The sequence below is a fragment of the Melitaea cinxia genome, chromosome 24 (genome assembly GCF_905220565.1).
Source record: "Melitaea cinxia chromosome 24, ilMelCinx1.1, whole genome shotgun sequence".
NCBI lineage: Eukaryota > Metazoa > Arthropoda > Insecta > Lepidoptera > Nymphalidae > Melitaea > Melitaea cinxia.
This window is the reverse complement of record NC_059417.1, coordinates 7,253,183-7,277,077: the sequence shown is the minus strand read 5'-3', so window position 1 is coordinate 7,277,077 and position 23,895 is coordinate 7,253,183. Positions and strand designations below refer to the sequence as shown.

At 33.3% G+C, this 23,895-nt stretch overlaps 3 protein-coding genes across 4 annotated transcripts; 2 read left to right on the top strand and 1 right to left on the bottom strand.

Moving 5' to 3' along the window:
* The first annotated feature begins 7,250 nt into the window (after positions 1-7,250).
* LOC123665564 (phosphoenolpyruvate carboxykinase [GTP]-like) lies at positions 7,251-15,566 on the top strand. Of its 2 annotated transcripts, none has more exons than XM_045599850.1 (11): positions 7,251-7,359; positions 8,170-8,354; positions 9,622-9,744; positions 10,202-10,357; positions 11,426-11,529; positions 11,888-12,101; positions 12,343-12,535; positions 12,943-13,141; positions 13,401-13,550; positions 14,116-14,313; positions 15,171-15,566. In XM_045599850.1, exons 1-11 carry the CDS (start codon positions 7,313-7,315, stop codon positions 15,273-15,275), a joined length of 1,674 nt encoding a protein of 557 aa, XP_045455806.1. In that variant the 5' UTR covers positions 7,251-7,312; the 3' UTR covers positions 15,276-15,566. The 2 variants fall into 2 exon arrangements, with proteins under 2 accessions (XP_045455806.1, XP_045455807.1); XM_045599851.1 differs by having other exon boundaries at positions 9,622-9,748; positions 10,206-10,357.
* Positions 15,567-16,352: 786 nt separating this feature from the next.
* Positions 16,353-20,135, bottom strand: LOC123665354 (sister chromatid cohesion protein DCC1). Its single transcript, XM_045599667.1, has 5 exons — positions 20,125-20,135; positions 19,865-20,055; positions 16,937-17,745; positions 16,688-16,851; positions 16,353-16,557 (listed from the first exon to the last, which is right to left on the bottom strand). The coding sequence occupies exons 1-5, from the start codon at positions 20,133-20,135 to the stop codon at positions 16,452-16,454; spliced, it is 1,281 nt and encodes a 426-aa protein (XP_045455623.1). The 3' UTR covers positions 16,353-16,451.
* A 147-nt stretch (positions 20,136-20,282) lies between these two features.
* On the top strand, positions 20,283-23,535 carry LOC123665623 (mitochondrial import inner membrane translocase subunit Tim23). The gene is made up of 3 exons (XM_045599898.1): positions 20,283-20,641; positions 21,290-21,397; positions 23,053-23,535. The coding sequence occupies exons 1-3, from the start codon at positions 20,428-20,430 to the stop codon at positions 23,310-23,312; spliced, it is 582 nt and encodes a 193-aa protein (XP_045455854.1). The 5' UTR covers positions 20,283-20,427; the 3' UTR covers positions 23,313-23,535.
* Positions 23,536-23,895: the final 360 nt, after the last annotated feature.

The window sequence follows — 23,895 nt, the reverse complement described above, 5'->3', positions numbered from 1 at the left end:
CTTTAGTATAATATAGATTCCATGTATAGACCATTGTCAACAAGTAGTTATTTATCTTTTTTATACTGTAGCTATTTATAGAATAGAATAGTAACAAGTTGTCGTAAATGCTAGTCATCGTGAGTATATTATTTTTATCTCGAATTAGCTGCAAAGAAAAAAAATAATCAACTATATTACTTCAGAATAGTTGAGGTTGCGTTAAGTATAATTTTCCAGTTCAGTTTAATTTTGATAAGAAATTCATTATCATTTTAAAATATTTACGTTTACTGTCGAACGAATTTATCAAATTTATAAATATCTACAGTTTGAGGTTTAAATACCTTTTTAAATTTAAAGCCCACCTAATTTTTAATTAATTTATTTAAGGAAAAATACAATAATTCTAAAACAATAAAGTTTACGTAGTCGTGGGCGCGACTATACTAGTTTACCTATACTGGTTTTTATCGGCATTAAAAATAATGAATGATATTTAAAAGTCATATGGTTGTTAGGTTGTATCTTCAGATCAGGTTCCGACGGTAGTGGATGAAGTTTGTATCCATATAGGTTACGAATAAACTTTACAGCAAAAGATAGATAAGTATATAGTCAATAGGCCATTAGCACCATTGATTTATAAAAAATCGTAGATACCGCACCGCACGCGTCAATCACGTTAAAAAATGCCAATGGTAAAAAGTTCAATGGTATAAAAAAAAAACTTTTATCTGTTGGATTCCGTCATCTGTTGACGTTATCGGTGAAACGGCCTAAAACTACCTACCTAAAGCTTAGGTACGTAATAATAGGCGTGGCTGTTAATACCTATACCTATTTTTATTAGCAGAATATTAATTATATTTAAAAGTCATATGATTGTCAGATTATATTCTCTATAATAAGCTGTGGCCTGCGTTTTTACACGCTTTTTATTATCTTCACCTGTATGTTTGTATGTTTGTAAGCTACTTCTATGGATTTCATTTTTACACACTTCAAACGTTCAGATTTCATTTCATTAAACTTAGTAGACTTATCGAGGACCGATGACTAATATGATAAGATTATTCCTTTTAGTTAGGTTTATTTATAAAAGGGTTTTGTTTTTGTTTTTTTTTTTATAACTCATGTTTATTTTCCGCGGAAGTTGTGTGTACTTACAAAATGATTACGTTACGATATCACTACGATTGTTTACAGAATTTATAACAAGCTTAAACCGGTACCTACCTTAATTTCCGCAGTCACCTATCACTGTCAAAGCAACGATTTTTGTTTTAAAAATGACAAGTTAACGTTGGTGAAATTAAAGATGTGTTTAATGTTTGAATTATATTCGTAGAAGTTAAAGCGCTCGTATAAGTTAAGTTCGTTAAGAAGTTAAGTTAAGAAGTGAATTATGCTTCCGTATTGTGGCATAGTTTGAGGTCTAGCTAGGCCAAAGTTTCATGCTTTTGGAAACTGTGTTGGGCCACAAAGTCTGAATGTTTTTATCCACTAATAAGGTCTTTAGGCCTTACTTTCTACGATCACATGAGAAAATCGCATCCAATCTCATATTGCAGACAAATTGGCCTTTTTTATAATAATATATATTTTTTTACTACAAATATGATTACGTGTAGGTATGAATAGAAGATGACTTAACATTATAACAAATTAAAAGAACAAACAGTTTTGTTAGCGTTGTTTTATTAGTAATTGAACAATGACTTGTCTGATTGTTTCGACACTTGAGTCGCTAAAGGAAAAATACCCACCGCTGGACAAAGTCATCAGTCAATTTTAAATAAACAAACTTTTTAATATAATTATTTATACTGAGCTAGCTGACCCGGCGAACTACGTATCGCCATATTTTCATTTAGTATTTTTTAATTTTATTTTATTTACCTATTTTATAAAACTATATTTTTTAATATATTTATAAGTTGATATTCAGGCTAAGACTATTTAAAAACCTGCTCAAAACTTTGAAAGATATTTTGTAATAGAGTTAATAACTACCAGTTGGATTTACAGTTTTTTTTTTTTGTTAATATAATACAACTAACCATAACTCAAGTGTGTTGCCCATAGTCACCACGCTGGGCAGGTGGGTTGGTGACCGCAGGGCTGGCTTTGTCGCACCAAAGACGCTGCTGCCCGTCTTCGGCCTGTATGTTTCAAAGCCAGCGGTTAGATGGTTATCCCGCCATCGGTCGGCTTCTTAAGTTCCAAGGTGGTAGTGGAACCTTGTTATTCCTTAGTCGCCTCTTACGGCACCCATGAAAAGAGAGGGGGTGGCTATATTCTACACATGAGTTCACGCATTTTTGGCGCGAGCTTGTTGCTTGAGGCCTATGTCCAGCAGTGGACTGCAATAGGCTGGAATGATGATGAATGATGAACTAACCATAATATTAGTTATGTGTATACATAAAGTATGATACTAAATATACATACAGTATGTTAAACACTTAATAAAGGAGGTTTATATACTTACATACCTATGTATATGAAAACACATGTTGTCTCATTAAAACAGGCTTTTCTCAAACATTAGAGACGGTCATTTGTTTCTCAGGTAAGCTACGTGCTCTAGGTAACAGCCGACGCTATCGATCTATAATTTTTTTTTATAAATCAATGTCCGACGGTTACTGTACGAACAATGGAAATCATCCACGTGACAAAGACACGTGAAACAGTCTACGTACTAGTATAAGCCTATTCTCACGAAGTAAACCAAAAAATCAAGTAATATTATATCTAAAACCATAGAGCAACACGGAGTTATGTAAACAAACCAAAACATTAATGTTTTTATGCATAGGTATCGATCACATATGTCAATAGAACCTTGAGCTTTGATCAGTCTGACGAAATACGACATTCGTTAAGCGTCATTTCGCATCGGTCGCCACAATCACGTTTAGCAACATTCATGTTTGAAACGTCATGCCAAGCCCACTAATCCGACCAATCAGCGCGCGCCATTTGCACACTCCCTCGATATATATTGCGCGCTCGCATTTGAAGCGACATTTACCATTTGATTCTTAACGTATTCCTTTATTATTAAATGGGTGAAAAATTCAATATTATAAAATATTACAAGTGGCTTATATTTTTATTCAGTTTTAGTAATTTGGATAAAATTTAGTAATTTTTAATATAACTTTAATTTTTAAAAAAATTACCTTTCGAGTATTATTTTTTTTATTAATTTAAAATATTTTAATTTTAATAAGTAACTTATTAATTAAATTTTCAAAATGATGCACTTTAATATCATCCCCGAGAACTACGTTAAGGCGACTGCACGGTAAGCTCTTTTTTTCTTTATTTGTATTTCTTATTTTCTTAGTTAAATATCATATTATTTATTTAGTTTACTTATTAATTATTAATTTTAATTTTTAAAATATAAGTCGTGTTATTTGTTAGAATACCTTCTATATCATTAACCAATCGAACTGCATAAATACCCACATAATTATGATTATATACCAAAGTAGCTTTCGTTATTTTCTCGATTATACTTACAATTGAAAGTAGGTAGGTACTATTAATCACAAAAATTTATACTATAATGAAATGATAAATAACTTATGTCATGGCAAAAGAGTATGGTATTAAGGTACTAAGGTATTAAACCATTTATTGTACCTATGACATCATTGTCATTGTAAGTTTAGTTTTGTAACGGGGAATTGATAAAGTTCGAAGGCCGAAGCCTCGGGGCGTATAACAATTACAGTTTATTCAAATAAGAAACATATTTTTCCATACTAGTTGTTGTTATAACAACTATTTGTGTACTCAAATCTTTAAATTAATTCAAACCGTAGGAAAAGTTTTGATACCTATGTTGAGAAATTCTGAAGGTCACTGAACGGTCAGAACCGCAAAAACTAATTGCAAATCTCCACGCGACTCACCGCTGCACAGTGGTCCCGATTTAATAAAATATGGATATTGATGCTAAAGGCATGAAGTTTTTACTAATGGTTAATATTAGGATAACTAATAAGTAAAAAAAATATTATTATCCTACCACGACTATTTCTTGGTAAAAAAAATATTACTTTTTTTTTGTATGAAAGAAATTACATTTCTGTTAATTTCTCGAAATCCTTAAGAGTTGTCGAGATGGTGATCACACATGTTAGAAAACAAGTGATTCTGAGTATTTCATTCAAAGATACTTTCTACTTATCTCTGCGTACTTTTGAGTTATTGCGGGTCGAAAAATTGTTTTTTTTTTCGCTCCAACTTATTAGCTTGAACATAAGAACATTTAATTTATATTATATATACTAGATGCTGCCCGCAACGTCGTCTGCGTACGCGTAACGCTATACAACACCAAAAATACCTACAATTATACCTTTTAAAATAACATTCATTTACCCGTTTCTTCTTTACATTTCATATCTACAAAAAAATCTCATAGATGGTGCTGCTTTAAAATTGTCTTGTCTACTTATATTCATTTAATTATGTTTATCGGCTTAGTTACTTACATTGCGTGATTTTTATAGTGTGAAGCTAGCTTATATAGCATGGTTATTAACATAATAACAACAACATTCAAATATGCGTCGTTAGATTACACGTTGTTACAGATTGCGTTGACGAGATAAAGGTTCACTGGTCGTTCGTTGTAGGTGATAACATGATAATATGTAGCCTATATGTTGACCCGACTTCTTAATAATATTCGTGCCAAATTTGAAGTAAATCCATGCGGTACTTTTTGAGTTTATCCCGGACATACATACAGACAAACAGACAAAAATTCTAAAAACTATATTTTTGGTTTCGGTATCGATTGTAGATCACACCCCAAGTATTCTTTAAAAAAAATATTCAATGTACAGTTTTGACTTTCCTACCATTTTATTATATGTATAGATAATATTATGAGTCTTTATGACCTTTATAGAATCGTTGATCATATCATGATCTTCAGCAAAGTGTTCTGCATCAGGCCACGTCAAAGGTTTCTGAGTTGGTACAATATAATAATAATAAAAAGCGTAGCAATGCGAGCAGGGTAATAGAAAAATATGGTCAGGAAAAAAAATGGTCAACTAAATAAGGAGGTATTAATTTTATTTCAATTTTATATTTTGTACTAATAAATCAGTTTTGCACATAGCATTCCTAATGCGAAATTGCTAACGCCGCGCCAATTGCCGACTAAAATTGGTGACGATAAAAGTTGTTATTGTCTAGAGTGCTGGTCACATTTTCTGTCAAAGAATACGCACTTACAATTATTTCTAAAACGCTTTTATTAAACTCAATAGGAAGAATTCATATTCATTCGTAATAAGTTCACATCATCACATTCACATCCATCAGTATTTAGTATATACGTAGGGAGTTAGGGCCATATAAGTTTGTAAGGTTTTAAATGCGTGCAAATTACGAAAAATATGGGTTGTCTGGAAGAAATGGCTAATTAGCCATAAGTTCCCAGTAGGGAATATATCCGCCAACCCGCATTAGAGCAGCGTGGTGGATAAAGCTCTGATCCTCCTCCTACATGGGGAAAGAGGCCTATGCCTAGCAGTGGGATATTACAGGCTGAAGTGAAAGTTGTTTAATGAAAATATAAAATCATCTTTTTAATTTTGAAAATTCCTAAATATATGAAAATGTACTCTTATAACTCGTTAACATAATAGCTTTACAAACATTTATGTATATTTTTAGCTGATTATTTAGATTGAACAGATAAGGAATTTTTTTTTGTCCTAAATTCCTATGGAATTGGAAAACACAACTATCAAAAACTGACACGATTTTGAACACGGCCATCGTGGCGTTAAAATATTCGAAATATTAAATTCAAAATCAACTTATTGAAGCGTTGAGGAGTCGTTAAATTTTAGAGATCATCGTTAAAGGAATATTATTTAATAATTAATCATTGACCCGAGCACGCTTACGAAATTAATCGAAAACGACTATTTCATTATATTAACCTGGTAATCCAAAACAATAAAATGTTTATTTATTTACTTAGATTCTCAACATACCTACTACGATAACTTCAAAAACCGGTATCATTTTTAACTTCCTTGTAGGTAAGTCAAAAAATGAACCAAGGAAGTATGTTATCACTGTAGGTATCATAGAATAACAAAAAGTATTGACATTCGATTAGGGATTATTATAACATCTTCCGCGTTTATACAAATAAACAAACAAAAAAAAAAATGTTGATCTTGTTATGAGAAACTAATACTGATAGAATCCTATAACGTGTGACCATCTATTTATGAGACGAAACCACTGACAGCCTGACGTTACTAATTAATGTTACTAATTAATCTTAATTAAGTGTCCTGTTAAGTTTCCAAAAGTGTTTAATAAATTCTTTTATCTTCAGATGCGCCCAAATAGCCCTAGACTGCAGCAGGGCTGCTCATCAAACCGCTCTCCGCGGCTCTATCAAGCTCAACCCTCAAGTCGCTGCACTAGCCCCCAAGGTATGAAATTTAAATAATTATTCGCAGATTCAAATAATTGTATGTAAGACAGATATAGTTCAATTTCTTTTTATGAAAGTTTTTTTTTCAAATGGTGACAATAACATCGCGTTATTTTAGTTAATTTTAATTACAAGCTCAAAAACTGGCGTAGTTTAATATTATTATCGCACAGTTTTTGTAATTTGTAAGTAGTACAAAACTAATGCGCACACGGAATAAATTATGTCATAACTACGTCTTCTTCAAACTATATCAATGGACCTTGATACACAGACTTCGCCCTTCCTGATCCCATTTGATAACTCAACAAAAAGTAGTGATTAATTTTAGTCGAACAGACATCAAATCCATTTTATCTTGGTTTGATAAAAAAGTCTGTCACATTTGACTTCATTAATTTGGAAATAATTAATGACACAGACCATATAATTATGTTTTGTTATAAATATGAATGAAATAAACAACTTAACTTATTTAATAGCAATATTTGTTTAATTAACATCGACCCCGGATATTTTCGAACTCCAAGATCAGAATAGAAAGAACACTTCATTTTGAAGGATGAATAGGAAAGCAAAGTAAATAAAACTTTTTTTTTTTCTTTCACTCGTATAGAGTTACTAAAACACTTAACGACCCTTGACGTATTACTACTTCACAATGATACGTCAAAGAATGAACCTCGTAACACCTGAGATCAAAGGATTATTATATTATACAGATTTTTTTTATATCAGGTTCGTGCATTCGTAGAGCGTAGTGCAGCGCTATGTGAGCCGGAACATGTACACATTTGTGACGGTTCAGAAGCTGAAGCAACTGCCTTACTGCAATTGATGCAGCAACAGGGCACCGTGAAACCATTGCCGAAGTATGAGAACTGGTAAGTAAAGACTCGAGAAATGTCTAGTAATTTTTTTTTTATTACATATCTGGCAGATCATTGTAATGCTGCAATGTAATAAATATTCATAAAAACATTAAAATTCTGAAAGTGCTAAATCAATTGTGTTTTTGATGTTTGCATTTGGCAATTTTTAATGTTTCTCTTAAACTTATCTTGGGTAATTTTTGGTCATCACTTCAGCCTATCGCAGTCCACTGCTGGACATAGTACTCAACAAGTTCGAACCAAAAATGGCGTGAACTCATGTATGTTGCCCATAGTCACCACGCTGGGCAGGTTGGTGAGCGCAGGGCTGGCTTTGTCGCATCGAAGACGCTGCTGCCTGTCTTCGGCCTGCGTATTTCAAAGCCAGCAGTTGGATGTTTACCCGGCCATCGGTTGGCTTTTTAAGTTTCAAGGTGGTAGTGGAACACAGTTGTGTTATCCCTTAGTCACCTCTTACGACACCCACGGGAAGAGAGGGGCTGGCTATATTTTTTACTACCGTAACCACACAGCTTTTTGGTATCAAAAGCATATTAGTGTTATAGTAAGCCTAGTAGTATATCTACTTTAGTGGTATAACTACTTCAAACGATTCTAACTTTCTCACACAGTTGGCATTATTATCTTTAGTCTTAACCAAGATTCATTCCCGGACCTTTCTTCAATTTCACCCAATTCTTTCTTATTAGTATATTAGTATACTCATAATAATAAAGTATTCAACACAATTCTAAAGTTATTCTTAATTATAGACTTATCCGCATTATCCGTCATGTCAAATATATCATCCGTTACTTATAGCTGGTTGACTCGTACTGACCCAGCGGACGTGGCCCGTGTGGAATCCAAAACATTCATCTGCTCTGAACATGAACGCGACGTGGTTCCAGTGGCCCGAGCTGGCCAGAAGTCGGCCCTGGGCAACTATATATCACCAGCTGATTATGATAAGGCTGTTATTGATAGATTCCCTGGATGCATGCGTGGTGAGTATAGGAATTTGTACAAATGTTATAAAGGCGGAAAGGCTATGTGGCTTAAACTACTAAATCGATTGTAAATAATTGTGTTTGCTCGCAAACGAAAAAAAAACCGACTTCAATTACATCGACGAGTAATACAAAGTAGATCGACGAAAAAATAGTCAAGTAACAACGCATTATCAAAGATTACTCAAAAAGTAGTTATCAGATCTCGATGAAATTTAAATGTGACCACATGATAAACATCGGCTTTCGATTAAATTAAAAATCATTAAAATCGGTACACCTAATAAAAAGTTATTGCGGATTTTCAAGAAGTTCCCTCGATTTCTCTGGGATCCCATCATCAGATCCTGGTTTCCTTATCATGGTACTAAACTAGGGATATTTTCTTTCCAACAAAAAAAGAATTATCAAAATCGGTACACCTAGTAAAAAGTTCTTGCGGGTTTTTAAGAGTTTCCCTCGATTTCTCTAGGATCTCATCATCAAATCCTGGTTTCCTTATCATGGTACTAAACTTGGGATATCTCCTTTCCAATAAAAAAAGAATTATCAAAATCGGTACATCCAGTAGAAAGTTATGCGGTATAATACAACGTAGGTCGACGAAAAAAGCGTCAAGTAAAAACACATTATTAGATATAGCTCGAAAAGTAGTTGTTAGATCTCAAATAAATTTAAATGGGACCAATTGGCACACACCACCTTTCGATTAAAACAAAATTTGTCGAAATCGGTCCACACGGGCGAAAGTTCTGATGTAACATACATAAAAAAAAAAAAAAAAAAAAAATACAGTCGAATTGAGAACCTCCTCCTTTTTTGGAAGTCGGTTAAAAAAACCGGAATGTAGATAATTGTAGGTTCAGATTAAGGAAGTGTCCATGGGATTTGAAAACATATGGGTAAAACCCCTAATAACAACTTGTAAACGTCATCTAGATTTATTAAAAAAAACATAAGTAGCTCAAGTTTTAATTACATTTTTGTGTCTATTTAATTATTATTTTTTTAAAAGGCGAATAGCTTATCAAGAAACTTTCGATGACTAAAAATACCTTGCAAAATATTATATAAAATATACTAAAGTACAAAAATTACATACCAAGAAGAAAATATATATAGAAACAATAACAATAAATTTACTATTCATTTACTCTGGAACTAAAAAAATTAAAAAAGCAATCCTCAAATCTCAAATCCTTACTAAGGATTTTAAATGGTCTTATAATAATAAGTACCTAGAATAACAATATAATTTTGTCAGGTCGTACAATGTACGTTATCCCGTTTTCGATGGGCCCGGTGGGCTCTCCGCTGTCGAAGATCGGCGTTGAGGTGACCGACTCACCCTACGTCGTCTACTCAATGCGTGTCATGACTAGAATGGGTAAGTAAAAACAAATTATGTTTTAAAAGGGAACCATATAAAATGATAAGAACGAATTATAAATTATTCCAAAGTACTTCGAAAACACTATATTTCTCGAATGAATTTCAAGCTATCCCAAACTACTTAATAGTATGAAATTTCGATATAAAATATCTTGGATGTGTTTTTCTTCAGCAGCAGTTTTTCTGTGGCAAAAATCAACTTTTCAAACCATTTTTTTTAACCCAACAAGTAAATTGGTAGAATTATGAATAGATTCGAATAAATCTTTAATTCTACTGTTTTAATGCAGGTTCAAGTGATACACAGCCATGGCAACTATTCGCCATCCCTATTACTCAAATATGTAATTTATTACAGAAAGATATTAATCTTATACAATACTCAATTTGGGAAACCATTTATTGTGCCATTTACCCTATTTCAAATATTAAGTATATCATTCTTTCATCAGGCAGCAAAGTTCTAGAAGCCCTCCGAAAAGACGAGAACTTCGTACGTTGCTTGCATTCAGTGGGTCGCACTAATAACCCCACCACCGGCTGGCCTTGCGACCCCCCACGTACCATCATCTTACACAGACCAGTTGACAACGAGATCATCAGCTACGGTAAGTTAAGATAATAAGTTTGGTAATTTCCATTAAGTGGATCTAACTGATAGCTTGATAAGTGTTGTGTTTTCCACCATTTTTTTTTAATATCCTATCCTATGTCCAAGGTTTGTCTGGGAGATATCGCTCTGTCAGCGATAAGACCGATTTAGTACATCTTTATTGTTATTTGTTTTTGTTTCTTTTAAGGGTGTTCAATAGTTTTTATTATTGTTATCATTTACGTATACCAGATCATAAAAGATAATACGTTTGGTAAATAGTTTCTTTATTCTGGCTACTAGCAACCGACATTGATCATTTTCGACGTTTCTCGTACAATTTTAAGCTGCAAAGTTTGTTTAAAATTGGCTGTAATATTAAATCAACTTAATCTTTATTTGCAACAAGGTTGTTGAAATTGTATTGTATAATATTTCTTATAATATTAAATGATCAAGTATTTAAGACATATGACCAGAATTGATAGTTTGAAAAAAAATTGGTGATTTAGGACAAAAGTCTTTCGTCAGTAGTTCTACAAATACCTACTGTTCACTTTTGATACGCAAAAGTAATAGATGTATTACAATTAGATGAGTTCAAAATATTTAATTGTATCAATGATAATCATTACTTGCCGTCCTTTCACTTCCTTTCTTCCGTCCTTCAACGCAAATACAAAACAACGCCGTTATTTCTTAATTTTAACGACCTTTCAGTTTGTTTGTATGATTTTAATTCAAGTAAATATTTCGTTTCGACACGTTTTGTCATATAAATCGCGATTATTATCAAAGGTTGCTAATTTAGATATATTCTTTGTTTTTAAAGATTTTATTGTTACCCAACTTAAATTATATACATACAACTTAAATTATATAAAATTATTGATTAAAAAAGAAAAAATATATAAGTAGATATATTATTTTACTTAAAACCGAGAATAATTCTTTGAAAAATTAATTCTATAAACACGGTCACCATAAAAAATTTAGAACAGATTTTTAGACTTTCGTTAGCTGATCTCTGCGTTAGATCTTCTTTTTAATTTACATGTTGTTTTAATGTTATATTTTCTAATAGGAAGTGGCTATGGAGGTAACAGTCTTCTCGGCAAGAAATGTTTCGCTCTTCGTCTTGGTTCCGTACTGGCAAGACGCGAGGGATGGCTTGCAGAACATATGCTGGTAAATATACCTTATTCAATGCTCTATATTAATGTTTTTTTAATTTTGAAACGTTTTTTTGTAAAATTATTTTGTAAACAAAACCTAAAGACAAGGTGCCTCAAATCATTTTCCTAAATCGAAAAAGAGGCCTATGTCCAGCAGTAGGGTGCTATAGGATTAATCGATGAATTAAAAAAAGGCGTCTAAAAGAAAGGCAACATGAATGGTTTTCTAGAAAGATATGAAAATATTTGACTATGTGCAATTAATAAAAAAAGGAACAACGAATGCTTTTCTAGAACATGCCTAGTCTAGTCTTGAATCTACTATAATATAAACAGTGTGCAGTAAGTTAAAAGATAATCTTCCTTTCCAGATCGTAGGCATTACAGATCCCAAAGGTCGTAAGCGGTACATCGCAGCCGCGTTCCCCTCCGCTTGTGGAAAGACTAATCTCGCGATGATGACGCCCAGCCTCCCTGGGTACAAGGTGGAGTGTGTGGGAGATGATATCGCTTGGATGAAATTTGACAAGAACGGAGTTTTGCGGGCCATCAATCCTGAGAATGGGTTCTTTGGTGTTGCACCAGGTGAGAAGAAAACAAATAAATTATAAGGAAATAATTCTTTCAATTACTCCTCACATTTACATTTACGATTACCGTATTTTTTTTTAAATACTAATTATAAAATAAAATATGTAGCGAAAGAATTTTAACATTTATTTAATAGTCTTCTAATTCACTGGAATATAAAAATAATCTAATATTGTAAATGTCCTTAAATGAATCCAAGAAAAATGTATGGTTATATTTTATATCTTCCCATCAGGTACATCTGAATCAACGAATCCCATAGCAATGGCGTCCGTGTTTCGCAACACCGTGTTCACAAATGTAGCGGAGACCGCTGATGGAGGTGTATGGTGGGAGGGCATGGGGGCAGCGCCCGAGGGAATAGTTGACTGGAAGGGCAAACCTTGGAACCCTGCTACTGGAACCCCAGCTGCTCATCCTAACTCCAGGTAAGCCTGACTAAAATATGATAAGACTATATTTAAGAAGAAATTGACAGCGTTAATTTGAAAATTATAGTCTATAGCCTCCCTCGGTAAATGGACTATCCAACAAAAAAAAATTTCAATCCTCATCAGCAGTTTCTAAGATTAGAGCCTACAAACAAACAAACTTTTCAGCATTATGATATTAGAATAGTTTTTTTATTGGATAATGACCCTATTGGACGAAAATTTCTAGGAGGATTAAAAAGTAAAATTGCTAGTAGACCCAATTAATATAAATGACATAAACACAATACTTAACGCAAATAATATAAAAACATTACTTCTCATTTTTCAAATATTTGTTTACAATCTCGCAATGTTTTTTAAGTTTCCAGAACAATTTTGCTCTAATATCCATTTTCTTACAGATTCTGCACCCCAGCAGAACAATGCCCAATAATAGACGACCAGTGGGAGAGTTCTGAAGGAGTGCCCATCTCCGCCATTTTGTTCGGAGGTCGCCGACCTGAAGGAGTACCTTTAGTGGTAGAAGCAAGGGATTGGCAACATGGTGTCTTCATGGGAGCTACCATGAGATCTGAGGCAACTGCCGCTGCTGAGCATGCGGTTAGTTTAATACTTTGACTTTTCCAAGAGTAAAACACGTGAATATATGATGGATAGTTAAGTTTTCCAAAGTATCGAAGCACTCGCAGTTTCTATTTCTATGAGAGCGTCAGGAATAAAAATAAGTAAAGTCTAAGTACAAGTTTTTAATATCGAAATATTAGCATTTTTACAAAACGCATATACAGTATTTTACCAAAATACGAACTTTTAAATTGTCCACCTTTATTTCCATTAATCATCTAAATATTGTCTACAGGGTAAAGTAATAATGCACGACCCGTTCGCGATGCGTCCATTCTTCGGTTACAACTTTGGAGAGTACCTCCGCCACTGGTTGTCCATGCCGCAGGAAGGCAGAAACATGCCGAAGATCTTCCATGTCAACTGGTTTAGGAAGAATGAACAGGTAAACACCATTACATTTTAAAGAATTATAATCGACTTCAACCATTTTTAACTTTGGGCAAACAGAGTTCATGAGTTAACTTTAGACGAAATTAAAAATAAATGGACTGTAATTATGGACTTTTGAAATAGTCTTTTGTTTAACATAATTGGCTTAATATAAATAATAATTCCAAATCCACTCTGCTAACCAGCATTAAAGTAACTTTGTCTATTTATATTTGTTTGTATATAAGTAGCTTTAAACAATTATAAGAGAAGAAAATGTACCAGAAAACTATTGCATATGTCGTAAAATAAACAAGAAACTTACCTATGTATTATGTAATAACAATAAATGCTCTCAAGTAGTGCTGTGTTCCTGTGATGAGTAAGGTGGTCAGAGCTCCTGGGGAGGGTCGGGGGTAGTGTCGGCTACGCACTTGCGATGCTTCTGTTATTGCAGATATCCATAGGCAACGGTACCATCATGCCGTATGCTTGTTTATCTCTAATAAATATATGTATTATATTTATTAGTATATAAGAAAAATACACAAAATTTAACACATCCCAAATCTTTCCAGGGTAAATTCCTCTGGCCAGGTTTCGGCGAGAACTCCAGGGTACTTGACTGGGTGCTCCGTCGCTGTGACGAGGAGCCATGCCACCAGGAAACCCCCCTGGGCCGTGTCCCTGCAGACGGAGCCTTGCACACTGACGGTCTTGGTGAAGTTGACGTGAAACAGCTATTTAGCATACCTAAGGACTTTTGGATGAATGAAGTGAGTAATGGAATCCTTTTAAATTATTTTATTGTATCGGATGGTAGATGTGAACTGTTTTGCTCCTAAGGTAGTCTGTCTTAGTAGCAAACATAATAAAGTAGGCATGTTTGGAAAATTAATGTTTAAAAAAGGAACGGTAAAATAATAGTACTTATTATATGGCGCTATACTCATTGATCTAATTTTCAAAATTCTTACGTTTAATGAGTGCAGACTGTCTATAGATAGTTACTATTACATTACCAGTTGATCCCAGTGGCGTAGCTATCATAGGGCCAGGTGGTGCAGTGCACCAGGGCCCCGGAGCTCAGGGGGCCCTCTAACCTCAGCTTTGAAAAAAAAATAATAATAAAATAAAATAAATTAAAAAAAAAATCTTGTGAGCAGGCTCGAGCCTCAAGTCAAGATTTTTTTTATTTTAATCTCATCTGTATAATAAATATTCTATATTGTCATGTGCGTCGTTGTTTATTTATTCCCTTTTTCTTCTATTAAACACATGGATATTCTAATAGAGACGGGGTATGGATTTAGCCTACTAGGGATAAGTTCAACTCACTGCTTCCTATTCTTATTCCTATCAATAATTTTAAAAGCCAATACAAGTTCAAACAACGCGGAAAGAGGGGAGGAGGGCCCGATTCTTTCCCTATGCACCAGGGCCCTTGTCCCCCTAGCTACGCCACTGGTTGATCCGGCATTTTTCTCCTATATACATTAATTGTAGTCAATTTTTTGATTACGTACGTGTACCTAGTTTACTTTCTCATGCCTATTGAAACCACAAACACCGTTACAAGGGATTTTTTCTATTAAATTGTCATTCTTTATTAAGTGTTTTATTTTTTTTACAGGCTGATTGTATAGAAAAGTACTTCAAAGACGAAGTGGGTGACGATCTCCCTAACGAAATGTGGGATGAATTGAAGAAACTAAGGAAAAACATCCAACAGTCCTAGACTTTAGCCAAAGATATTAGTTATTAAGACTAGATTAAGTTTAATTACTTTCAATGTGACACGATATTCTTACATTTTTCAAATAATTCATTCGTATTTTATGAATCTATGCATGTAAGTTATGAAAAAAATATTTAAATTGACCAATTCATTACAAAAAAATCAATATAATTTATAATAGACATTTTTTATACACTGGCAACTCTTAAAGATGTATTAAAAATTCAAAGGCTGTGCTTTTTTTAGGTTAAAGTTTACAATAAATATTTTGTATATAATTATATGACATGCTTTCTAGTAAATTATATATAATCAATAAATAAAAAGTTATTTTATTTTTGCATCTAATTTTTAAATTGAAACAACACAAATTAACAAGCTAAAACCTAACTAATTTATCATCATCATCATCATCATCATTTCAGCCTATTGCAGTCCACTGCTGGACATAGGCCTCCACAAGTTCGCGCCAAATATGGCGCGAGCTTGTGTGTTTTGCCCATAGTCACCACGCTGGGCAGGCGGGTTGGTGACCGATTTAACTAAACCGAACTAATTTATATTACGAGATTTATCGAATAAATAAATAGCTATTGATGCTACTTTTTTGACCTGAGATGACCTAAAGTAATAATGTAAAAATCAAGTAATAAATAGACGCCTCACACTCAACGGGAATTAGGATAGGAGGAAACGAGGATTTAACTAGGTTTAGAAAAACAATACACAAGCACAAACGCCCAGAACACGGCAAACATCTCTTTGGCCAATACAAATGTTTGTATTGGCAGATGCTTAGACCTACAAATAATAGTAATGAAAGTATGTGTGCGCGTGTTTGCATGTGTGGGTGTGTGTGTTGGTGCGTGTTTATTTCTGCATCGTAATGCTTGTGTTTTAGATATACCTTCGTGTTTGTCGTATTGTTTGTGTTTGTGTGAGTTGTGTTTGATTAATTTTGCAGTTTGACGATAATTTATTTTGTAGCCATTTTCCACCCAAATATTTCACTTGCCTTTTGTTTTAATGATAAATATAAAGCAACTTATTCACACTAACATGTAATGAAACAGCAAATCAGCGCCAAAAGCTTGTATTCAGTTTAAGTATTGTAAAAATCAAAAGACAAATTGATTATCACAATAGTTTGTTTTCATTTACATCTAAAACTATATTTCATTTCATATGTTTAGCTGAAAAGACTCTAACGCCATCTTGCGTGGATGCGCGCGCATACTTCGTTAGCAATGCATTAACGTTTAATTTCTCTGTAGCGTATAATCTGAAAACAAATTAGGATTAGAAAAAAAATATTCTTGTAATCTTGTTATTTATATAAAACTTTTTAATCCATATTATCCGTTTTACTAATTTACTTGTATAGTTGTATATAAAGTGATGAATAAACTTACTCGATATATGGCGATATTTCAGCAACTGTCCATTTGGCTTTAGTTATGAACAAGACTTTGAATCTCTCATTAATGTCTTCTGGTAAATCTGTCTCCGAAAATCCCCAAACCACTTGAGGGGTACAGGTTTTGTCTATCAAAGCGATTCCCAATAACAATGATTCCTGTAAAGAAAAAGAACAATCTAATTTAAGTTTAACATTTAAAACGATATGGTAAAAAGTAACTTATTATTGAAATAATGCTTACATCTGTTGTCATCCCTTCAGGCACAGAATCTTTCCAAGCTTGCAAAAATTCAGCCAAATTAAATTTTCCCGCGCTCTTTAACAGCACTCGCGCCAGAAACCTGCATACCTTATCTTCTTTATATTTATAGAACTGGACGCCATCTTCCTCAACTGACTTATCAGTATAAAACATAAACATTGCTTCCAAGATACATTTAGGGACGAGGTCTTTTAGACTTTCAAAAGTAATTTCTTTCGATATTTTATTCAATGGCCAAGAATTCTCTTCGATCAAATCTAACATGTATGATAAAACTCTGAATTCATAATCGAATTCCAATAAGCGATAATAACCGTCGATTTCTATCGCTTGAATCTTCAGTAATTCCTCTTTTAACTCCGCGTTAGACGCTTGTACTTGATCAGCAATTGCGTCATAAGTTAGTAGCTTCGTTTTGTCCACAGAATATTCAAGTTCCAATCCTCGATATTTCGAGCCTTCCAGTAGTTTTCTAAGTTTAGATAATTTTGGTTTACAAGGTTTCAATTCGTAATAGGTAAAGAACGTATCTATAATATCTTTAAACACGATATTTCTTGGCGGTCTACCATCATCAGAATCAGTAGATTTGTTCAAACTGGTGTTGGATGTTTCAAAGGAGGAATCTGAGTCACCGTCCACAGAGTTATTTGCGATCGTTTCATCAAGGCCTGTTGACGCTGCGAATAATAATTCAGGAACTAATAGTAAACTATTCGAAGTCTCAGCTTCTTTAATATCATAGGTTTTATTGCTAGTACATAAAACGGCACTTTCATCTGTGTCGCCTGAAATATATAATTAGCTGTAATGTCAAAATCATTATAAAGTGAATAGAAATAAAAAGAGGTACAGATTGTGTGGAACACCAGACATGAATTAAGCGAAATTTCTTTAAGGCTTAAAATTGATTAAGAAAGCAATATTTTCAGAATTTTTTTTCTCAAAATTGCCAAAAGGTATATGCTATTAAAAGCCTTTATACGGTATTTAACAGATATATCTAGAAATTTCCAAAGACTATTTGCTCGACCAATCAATCACTAGTTGCCTGATTGCTCGACTTTTTGCCTCACTAAGTACCCGATTGGTCGAAATCGAAATATTCGATTTATCAACAAGTTGATTTACTGATTGGTCAACAAGTTTATCTATAAAAAATACACATTTATAGACAATTTTAAAAAATCAAACTTTTTAAACACCAAAATATTTTTATCTTCAATCGGTTTACTATATCTCACGAGTAAGCACTCAAAAAAATCATAAGAGTAGATAATAATAATAATACTCTTTATTGTAAACCATTAAAAGAACAAAAAAAAACATAAAATGAAAGATGTACAAAGGCGATCTTATCGCTGAAAGAGCGATCTCTTCCAGACAACCTTCGGGTATAGGACACGAAATAAAAACTGCAGTTAGGAAGTAAACGAATAATTGGTGTGCGAATTAGAATATTTGAATAAAGTACAAATAGATAATATATAATTATAAACATACATAATACTTACACATATAAAATACGTATATATAATACATACATATATACATTATAATAAATATATATTATATCATACAAAGACGATATAGACGATATATGACGTGTTTAGTGACAAATAGTATAGTTTAAGGTATTTTTTTAAGGAGAAGAGAGATTGAGCTTATCTAATAGGAAGAGTTCCAAAGCTGGACAGCTTTAACAGAAAAGGAATTAGAGTAATAGGAAGTTGTATGAGACGGAGTATTAAGGATTAAATTGGTGTCAGAGCGAATGGAACGATCATGGGTGTCGCAAAGAAACTCAAAGCGTTCCTTGAGGTAAGAAGGTGAATCAGGACGAAACAACACGCGATAAAGCAGTAAGAGGATATGAGTATTCCTGCGGAAGCGGATTGGGAGCCACTTGAGTAGATTGCGGAAATTGGAAACATGGTCATATTTACGAAGACCAAATATGGACCGTATACAAAAATTTTAAAGACGCTCAAGTTTATTTAATTGCTCCTCCATAGCATAGTCAAGAATTAGAGAGGTAGTGGAAGGAAATATTGCAGTTGACGAAGTGAATTGATTGCAGCAAACATCTTACGGCTCAACTCGTTCAGCTGAGGTGAACAGGAGAGATAGTTATCAAAAATAACACCGAGATTTTTTACTTTGTCACTGAAGTTAATAGCAGTTTTGTTAAAGATGACAGGTGGAACAAGTGACCAATCTATTCGACAAGCTAGTTTTGGACTGCCATTTACAATTACTTGAAATTTTTCAGGATTAACATTTAATCCATATGAGGTACTCCAACTATAGATTTTGTCCAAATCATTGTTTATCTTATTTATACATATAGGCAGATCACTCAATTTAGAATGGCAGTAAATTTGAAGATCATCTGCGTACAAGTGGTAGAGAAAAGATATTTGGAGGGATATTGAATTTATAAAAATTGAAAATAGGAGAGTAGACAACACGCCACCTTGCGGCACGCCAGCGTTTACGATTGACCAGTCAGAGTATGAATCTATGACTGGTAGGGGTTTTAGGAGATTATTTGAGGAAAGATAGATAACTTACCATATGGCCGTTGCGTTGAGTTAGCGCAACACTGGTTTGTGATTATTGTGCTGGCGGTCGTGCGTTCGATCCCCGCACATGACAAACATTTGCATTAGCCATACAGATGTTTGCCATGGTCTGGGTGTTTGTGCAGTCCTCGTGGATCTCTTCGCCGTGCTTCGGAGAGCACGTTAAGCCGTCGGTCTCGATCGTTACTCATTGTAGGGAATATATCCGCCAACCCGCATTGGAGCAGCGTGGTGGATTAAGCTCTGATCTTTTTCATACATGGGGAAAGACAAACCGGCTTATACCCAGCAGTGGGATATTGCAGGCTGAAGCGTAACTTACCCTTGAATGTAAGTTCATTGCCTTCTTCAATTTCCTTTAACAAGATATCATCCAGTAGCATAAGTCTTAGATTTGGATTATGTTGACTTGGGTCTGAAAATCTTAATACTTGCGAAATTTCGGTTAATTCGGACTCATGTAGTTTTGCTATTTTTATCACTTTCCTTACGTCTTCCGAAGTTCTATCTTCACTGAAACAAAATGATGCGAAACTTTATTAAAGTTTGTGTGCAGGTTTGGTGTTTTAGCAGTAAAGCTACCTCTTATGCATTTCGTTTCTGTTATTACTATGAACTATCGCTGTATCGATCTATTTCAGTAACCATTAGATGGAATAGTAAGAATAAATTAATGAATATTGTGCAATGGCAATCATCGACATTAATAATCTTTCGATTCCTTTTTAGCCTATAGGAAAAGATGTGTCAGTGCGTTCTGCAATGTCTTTTTGACGTTTCGAATTTGACCCTTTACCTATAAATTCACTGCGTGATTTCAGATTCAGAATCACCTTCATTAGTTTAGTCAGTTTAGTGTAGCCAATTTAGTGTACAAATACAAAAATGTCGTTATTTAGTGATATTCTACCAATAAATAAGAATGAGGAAAAGAAACATGGAACTGCAAACCTTTCGCCGTACTTAAATTTCGATCCACACTATATACCAAAAATGCAACCAGAATTTCTTTACCCTGACGAAAGCCATATGGCTTCGACTGCTAGACGATCGAACGTCGCTTTACCTATAATCGGAATGTCATTTATGACCGGTTCAGGTAAATACGCAATATTCTAATATTATGAAGTAACCTATGTCTTTACAATTTACATAACAGAAATATGTTTTATATAGAAACATCTTTATAGGAGCCGAAAAAACAGAAATATGTTTTTCTAATTATTTCGGTTCAATCATGGTAAAAACAAATATGCAAGGGATGGTGTACCAGAAAACTAAAAGTAAATTTCAATTCTAATTGTACTATTTTTATTCAATTTATTTAGTAAAGGTGAAGTTTTATCAAGTCGAACCTATATTATTCAGTTATATATATTAAGGGGTATTGGGGATTTGGTCGGGAACACGCTTGCAATGCTTCTGGTATTGCAGGTGTCTACAAGCTACGATAATCGCATACCATCAGGTGAGCCATACGTTTGTTTGCCGACCTAGTTATATTATATTTAAAACAATATATATGAAATACATTGAGGGAAAAAAGGATGTATTAAAACATTATCCACCAATACAATACAAAGATACATCCACAAGCAATCATCCACCTGATGGTAAGCAGATACCATAGCCTATGGACTCCTGTAACATCAGAAGCACTGCAAGCACTTTGTAGACCCTAATCCCTTACCCTCCACCGATTATTACCAGCTTTTTAATATACAAACAAATCTCATTGAAATTTCAGGTTTGGGTGGTATGGCCGGTCTCTACAAAGGTTTAAGAGCAACAACACTGGCAGGACAAACGGGCAAAGTTCGAAGAACACAGTTAATTAACTATGTCATGAAACAAGGTCAGTATTGATATTAAATTATTTAATAAATACACACGACTAATGAAATTATGTATAATCACTACTGATTACAATAACTTATATTTTGAGTCTTTTTTGTTAAAGAGATCTCAGTATTTTCTACACCATAAAGCGTGTTAAAGTTAATCATCATTTCTTGGACAAATGCTAATGAGATGTAGCAACATTAAGATTATAATATATACACTATCTATTTTACCTTATCTAGCTGAACGAATAAGATTTCATATATTTGATTGATTCTCATCTTCTAATAAATATTATTAAGTATACTCATATATATTAAAACTTACTAGTGGTCGCCCAGTGGTCGAAATTCCACCATAATTAATTTAAATTATAAGTTTGAACATTATTAAGGTTCTGTTGTCAAAGACTATATACACTTCTATTATAATAAAAAAAGAGTATATGCACATGCATGTGTGTGTCAAATACATGATAGTGGTGTAATTTTTTTTGGTTGATTTAAAAAAAAAACTGACCACCTCTATAAGGGTTCGAAATTTCTGACTTCTCCGTCCACCCAATTTTTGTAAAAAAGGGGTACAAAGCTTTTGTTGCATATATCAATATATAGATAATAAATTGTTAAACCTTTACATATAAAGATCATATTTTATATGGTATAGTAAACATAGACTTGAATTAAATTAGACCGCAATAATCTCAATGCTTACTTAGAATATTAAATGTTTTATTTTATTTAAAAAAAAAGTAAATTAAAAAAATGTTAAACATGCGCACTGTTTTTAAATACTAAAAAACTTAATCATAGCATAATAAAAATTAAATTTGTATTTTTAAAGATAAGTATTTAAATTGTGACTAGGTTTGATAAGGGGGTGTCCATAATTACGTGAGGTGTTTTTTAAAATTTTCTGTCTTTCCCCACCCCCCCTGGTGAGATGTCGTGAGATTTTATTCGACCCCCCTCCCCCATCCCCCAATCTCATGTGACATTTTTCAAAATGTGGGTTACTTACGTAAACGCGTTGGATTGTTATTGTAAAAAAAATTGCTTCGTGCTTTTATTTACTAGTTAAGACTAGTAATCAATATTGCTGAGAGTTTAATTATAAGTGTAATAAAAATTTAACAATAGAATACTTAAATAATACTTTTCAATCAGAAAAAATTGGCGTGATATTTGCCGAGCCCCCCCCCCCCCTCTAACGTAACATTAGATGATATTTGACTCGACCCCCCCTTAAACATCTCACGTATTTTATGAACGCCCCCTAATTAAACCTCCTTACTGTTGTATCTAATTAAAAATTAAATTTATAACTGCTTATAATGTAATATGTTAATGCTAATTTTAATGAAACAGATACAATCATTTTTATTTTGTTTATATATATTATGCAATACTTTAATACACCGTGAGTAATTCCTAATTGTAAATTGTATTATAAATACTAGATTTCTATTTGCAACTTTGACTCCATAGGTTACACAATTTTGCCTGTTCTGTTTTCTCCTGTTAAAATATAGCTTAAGACACTCTGTGATAATGGAGCATTATCCGCAGTACCTTTGAGTTTATTTATTACAAACAAACAACCATCAATCAAATTCTCTCTATTATAATATTAGTATTGACTATAAAAAGTTACACATCTTATTTACAGGTACAACAACTGGCTGTACGTTAGGTATCCTTGCATCATTCTATTCAAGCATAGCCCTTGGAGTAACTTGGCTCCGTGATCAAGAAGACTCCACTAACACATTCATTGCTGCTACAGCTACTGGAGTCTTATACAAAAGCACTGCTGGACTTCGTTCAATGGGCTTAGGAGCAGCCGCCGGCCTTACCCTTGCGGGATTATATACGCTGATCACAGACAATGACAATATATGGAGTAAAGCAAGATATATAAGAATGTGAAGCCGCCTTTAATTAGTTGTGTAAATAATAGAAATTGTTATGTTATTGCTGTCGGCACCAAAGGATCTCTCAAGTGTTTACAAGACTTGTTTACACCATGTCTGTTCACTTGTTTAGATTAGTGCAGTTGGAAGGTTTTCCTGTAATCGGTTCTGAGCCCCATATCGAGTCAGGAGTAGCACAATCCATGCCATAAGTAAAATAAAACTATTTGTTTGAAAAAGTTATTGTTTAATTTTTACTAGCTCTATATATACATTTTCCTTACAAGTGCAATCGGAAAACAATTAGTGTTTGTTAATAGGCGCTATTTATTATGTTCTAAATTATTCTAATGATGGAATATGAGGATTAAAACGATGGGATATGTTACAAGTACAGTGGAGATTATATTTTAACAAGGTTGAGCAAATATAAAAATTAAACATGTCGACAGTTTTTCTGATGAAATTCTGTCAAATTGATAGAACTACTAAATGTAATTGGTTTTAAAAATAAAAAATACATATTAAACCTGATAGATATTATGTGAAATAAGTAGCACACTTTTACTTATTAATTTACAGGGTTGCAAATTGCATTT

Bases quoted from the DNA above. Each gene is read 5' to 3' on its own strand.
- LOC123665354 (XM_045599667.1), bottom strand. The intron at 17,746-19,864 runs GTAAGTTACGCT...TATATATTTCAG, and splicing joins CAATGAACTTACATTCAAGG to GCGACACAGATGAAAGTGCC. The intron at 16,558-16,687 runs GTAAGTTTATTC...ATTTGTTTTCAG, and splicing joins GAAATATCGCCATATATCGA to ATTATACGCTACAGAGAAAT.
- LOC123665623 (XM_045599898.1), top strand. From the start codon at position 20,428: ATGTCGTTATTTAGTGATATTCTACCAATAAATAAGAATGAGGAAAAG. The intron at 20,642-21,289 runs GTAAATACGCAA...TTGAAATTTCAG, and splicing joins GTCATTTATGACCGGTTCAG to GTTTGGGTGGTATGGCCGGT. The intron at 21,398-23,052 runs GTCAGTATTGAT...TCTTATTTACAG, and splicing joins TAACTATGTCATGAAACAAG to GTACAACAACTGGCTGTACG.
- LOC123665564 (XM_045599850.1), top strand. From the start codon at position 7,313: ATGCAGCAACAGGGCACCGTGAAACCATTGCCGAAGTATGAGAACTG. The intron at 10,358-11,425 runs GTAAGTTAAGAT...ATTTTCTAATAG, and splicing joins CAACGAGATCATCAGCTACG to GAAGTGGCTATGGAGGTAAC. The intron at 13,551-14,115 runs GTAAACACCATT...AAATCTTTCCAG, and splicing joins GGTTTAGGAAGAATGAACAG to GGTAAATTCCTCTGGCCAGG.